General features: G+C 33.1%; 1 protein-coding gene across 1 annotated transcript; it reads right to left on the reverse strand.

The window, feature by feature from the left end:
- Nucleotides 1–256: 256 nt before the first annotated feature.
- LOC144546947 (uncharacterized) lies at nucleotides 257–3,805 on the reverse strand. Its single transcript, XM_078295535.1, has 5 exons — nucleotides 3,407–3,805; nucleotides 2,643–2,954; nucleotides 738–827; nucleotides 486–553; nucleotides 257–389 (listed from the first exon to the last, which is right to left on the reverse strand). The coding sequence occupies exons 1-5, from the start codon at nucleotides 3,746–3,748 to the stop codon at nucleotides 263–265; spliced, it is 939 nt and encodes a 312-aa protein (XP_078151661.1). The 5' UTR covers nucleotides 3,749–3,805; the 3' UTR covers nucleotides 257–262.
- Nucleotides 3,806–4,073: the final 268 nt, after the last annotated feature.

The following is a 4,073-nucleotide window of genomic DNA, read 5'->3' on the forward strand; positions in this document are numbered from 1 at the left end:
GTAATCAATATCAACAACATAATATAACGTTTTCAGTTAATTTTCTTAAAGGTAAATACTAAATACAATGCAGGATGATAAATAAAATTAAAGTATGCATATTCATTTCACTTGCAAAAATAACGCAACAAAATAAAACAATTATACAAATAACAGACTCCAACACTTCAATTATATAAATAATATTATCGCGTGAATGGAACACCGATGTTACTGCTATAATGTTTTCTTGCATATTATCACGATTTATGATTCATTTCTTTTAATATTCAGCTGTGACAGTGGCAAGAAATTCTTTCAAAAGCCTATTGAAGCGACACGGCCTTTCAAGGTGAACAAGGTGTCCTGCCTTGTTTATTGTTTGAATTGTGGTCTTTTCTCCTAGTTGCCTATGTAAACCAGAGTTGAACAAAATTATGAAGTTTGAGAAGAGAAATTAAAAATAAAAATAAAATACATGCTGTAAGAGAATATAGTATACTTACTCTTTCATGTCCTTGGCAAGTTCAACTTTAAACAAGTTGTCGTTCTCTCCCCATAGTAGTAGTATTTTCTGCACAAATTATGTCACAAAATAATGATTAGATAACAATTATTATGATTTTGTAAAATTATTTTTGCAAATGATTATTGATTCAGCGTTATATATATATACCCAAGGTGACATAGAAAGCTACTAATGATTCTGTATTATATATTTCAATTGACGTAAAGTTTCTGGTAAATCTGTAATTTACCTGGGGTAAGACAGGTATTGTTGCGTCTTTGTCCCTAATCACCAACTCTTCAAGCAGCTCTGCTCTTTCTTTCCTGTGGTGAAACATAACCTGCGTATAAAAAGAAAAACCAACACCATTTTGTAAGTAATTTTTGCCTACAAAAAGTTCAAAGTATAAATTGGCCTAAAGAAACCAAACGGTAGCCTCAACATTTTAAAATTGTTTGAAGATATATATGACCGATTTTTTTTATCCATAGCACCTATAAAAAAGAAATTAAAAATGTTAGTTTGTAAAATTTTAATTTCTACCCATTAACATATTTATGCACACTACGATTAAATATCATGAAGCTTTACGCATGAAATAGGTCAAGTGGGTCCCCACCTTGTCTACCCTTGAAAATATACTGTGGGGCCCATGTGGTCTTGCATTGAAAATACTCAGGCGTAGCCCTTGGAAATGACCAATTTTTTGGCTATTTTCAACGAGACTTGTTGCGACGGTAGTATTTCCAACGAATACCATTGGAAATAATGATTTTTGGGCTTATTCCAACGGAATCCCGTTGGAACAAGCCCTTTTCCTGCTCTTGAAAAAAACAAAAATTCTAATAGTGTAAATTTCCTATTGTCTACTTTTATTTCCTTGGATCATTGTATATAGGCCTGAAAACGGAAACGGAACTATCCGTCTGAATCCGGATAAACGGATTGGATAGTTTTCCAAATACTGATTTGGATATTTTTGTAAAACAAAGAACAAACTCGGATTCAAATCCCTATTTCCTGAAAAGTCTAGACTCTTATATATTTTTACCAACTGTTTTATATTAATGAATCGTTACAAAATATAATTAACAGATAACAGTACAAGTCTTTTTCTCTCAAGGAACCGCTCCTATTATTTTCTACGTATTCACCAATTCTGAGAATTTAGTACCTCAACTCAAATTATATTGTCCTGCTCTACTCTTGAGTCACCAAATCGATCATCTTCTCTCTCTACTCCAAGCATATTCACTCTCTTCGTTTAATTTGTTTTTTTCTTATGAATTTTATGTTATTTATTGAGGGAAATAAGGGACGAGGCAAGGGAAGAGAGATTTTCATCAAAGGCGGCCGAAGACAAAAGAAACTTCAAACAAATGTTACTTTTTGCAAAAAAATTCCGATTTGGACATATGATCACTTTTTGAAAATCCCACGTTTTAGAGCAATAAAAAGTCGTTTAGTGACTCAAAATTTTAGTTGAAGTTTGTAATCAATTTGTTTCTTTTATTTTTTTTATTTTTATTTTTCTTTACCATTAGGAATAATTGTTGGCATAATTGTTGGCATAATTGTATTGTATGTAGTCGTTACATCTAGGATTTTGCTGTAGTATTTTTTTTATTTTTAGTTAGCAAATTGGTTATAATGAGTTAATTTATATGTATAAGTAGATTGTATATTTGATTTGTGATAATGTGATGTTTTCGTACTTCATTGAAAGTATTTTCATTTGAATTAATATTTATTGCTAGCCATATCAACAAAATGATTTAAAAAAAAATACAATTACTAACGTTTTTTTAGTAAAAACCATTGGTAAAAGTTGTATTCACTAATGTTTCATATCCATTTGACGAATCTATTTCTACTCACGAGCTCATGATGGCATATACGAGTGAAAAAAAAAAATTATTCTGACACAAAAATCGCTTGTCTATATATACAGTAATTATTGGATTGTACAGTGCCTCCTTTTTTTTTTCAGAAAGACACCAATTATTGTATGGTACAGGGCCTTCAGGCTAATTCTACACAAATTAATGCACTTCGGATGATAACAAATTTATAAATGAGGATATACTTTTAGAAGACACTTCGGATGTACAATTAATGCACTGGTAAATTAAGGATATACTTTTAAAAGACATACCTCAAGAAAGTCTTTAACGAGGAAATTTGGGAACCATATTTTCTTGTACATTACTAACGAATTGAGTGCCTTGAGCCCCTTTACGGTCTCCGGTAATAGTAATTCGGCAGACGATTTCATCCCGAGCCGCTCAAATGTGGCATCAGTGATCGAGTCGGTCATGGCAATGATCGAACCAGAAATAACCAATGAACGAACCAAGTTCGGGTTGATCTCTGCCATTTTAAATGACACCATGCCACCATAACTAAATCCAACAACGGTGCATTGTTTCACGCCTAGTTGCTCTAAAGCCGCAATCAGACACTGAGCCTGGGAATAGATGTGGCAGTACATGTTTAGCCTGGGAAATGGGAATAGATGTTGCTAACAGTAACTGGTTTGATTCAACTTGGTAGTGCAGTTTTGGCAATTAACGAAAATAAAATGAAAATAGGTTATATTTGTTATTTTTTGCATAAGGTCTAAAGTCTAAACAAAGAGGTCTAGATAAATAACAAGTTATTGTGAATTAACTGTATGCTCAAAAGTGTCAAAACCTGATACATTAATTACATAAAAATGGAATTAAATTATTGTAAAAGGAATCATGAGGCCGGCATTTCTAAACTCGAGAATTTAGATCCTGTGAGAAAATATATGTCATATTAATTGAAGCCCTAGAGCATGCATGCTTGAAGTTGATTTGACAAACGCCTCGTTAACAACTTTTAACATCTAATTACAAAAACAATTTAAAATTAAAAATAACAATAAATCTTTACCTGAAAGACGGGTGACCGGTCTTTTGACTTGGTTTCAGACTCACCGAAGAACAACAAATCCGGTACATACACGTCATACTTCTTTGCCAACGCACCAACCTGGAATTGCCATGTCACAATACCATCAGCTGCAAATCCATGCACCAGCACAACCGACGGCCTTTCCTTCTTTCTCTTGCCTTTTTCATTATTTATGGTACCTCTTTTCTTGGTCGCTTTATCTTTTGGTACCAAAAAGCTCATGACAGTACCAGGCTCAACCTCGACCAATTGCTGGCGGAGGCCTGCCCTCTTTACTAGGAAATGTATTAAGGGTTTTTGTGCTTCAAAAAAATTCACCATTGTTTCTTTCTCAAGTTCTCTCTTATTGTGGCTCTCTTTCTTTCTTTAGGGTTCTTTCTTTTTCTTCGTCTCTAGTGCATGTGTGGTTGAATTGCTACGTCAGTTTTATATAGAGCCCGATTGAATAGTTTCTTGGTGAAATTGTTTAAAGGAGAAGCAACAGATAATCATATCAAGTTAGTTAGCAAAATAATTAATATTATCAGAACTGAATTGGACATTCCATCAATGTCCATCCGGTAAAACTTCAGGTCAACTGAGTTGTGATACACTGGTTTTATTGAATACATTATGGATCAGATAAACGGATAAAAGAGTATCATTG

This window comes from Carex rostrata, chromosome 30 (genome assembly GCF_964058835.1).
Source record: "Carex rostrata chromosome 30, lpCarRost1.2, whole genome shotgun sequence".
Taxonomy (NCBI): domain Eukaryota; kingdom Viridiplantae; phylum Streptophyta; class Magnoliopsida; order Poales; family Cyperaceae; genus Carex; species Carex rostrata.

Excerpts from the sequence above, each read along its gene's own strand:
- LOC144546947 (XM_078295535.1), bottom strand. The coding sequence starts at position 3,748 with ATGGTGAATTTTTTTGAAGCACAAAAACCCTTAATACATTTCCTAGTA. Across the intron at positions 2,955-3,406 it reads ACCGGTCACCCGTCTTTCAG|GCTCAGTGTCTGATTGCGGC; the intron begins GTAAAGATTTAT and ends ATCTATTCCCAG. Across the intron at positions 828-2,642 it reads TCGTTAAAGACTTTCTTGAG|GTTATGTTTCACCACAGGAA; the intron begins GTATGTCTTTTA and ends TTTTATACGCAG.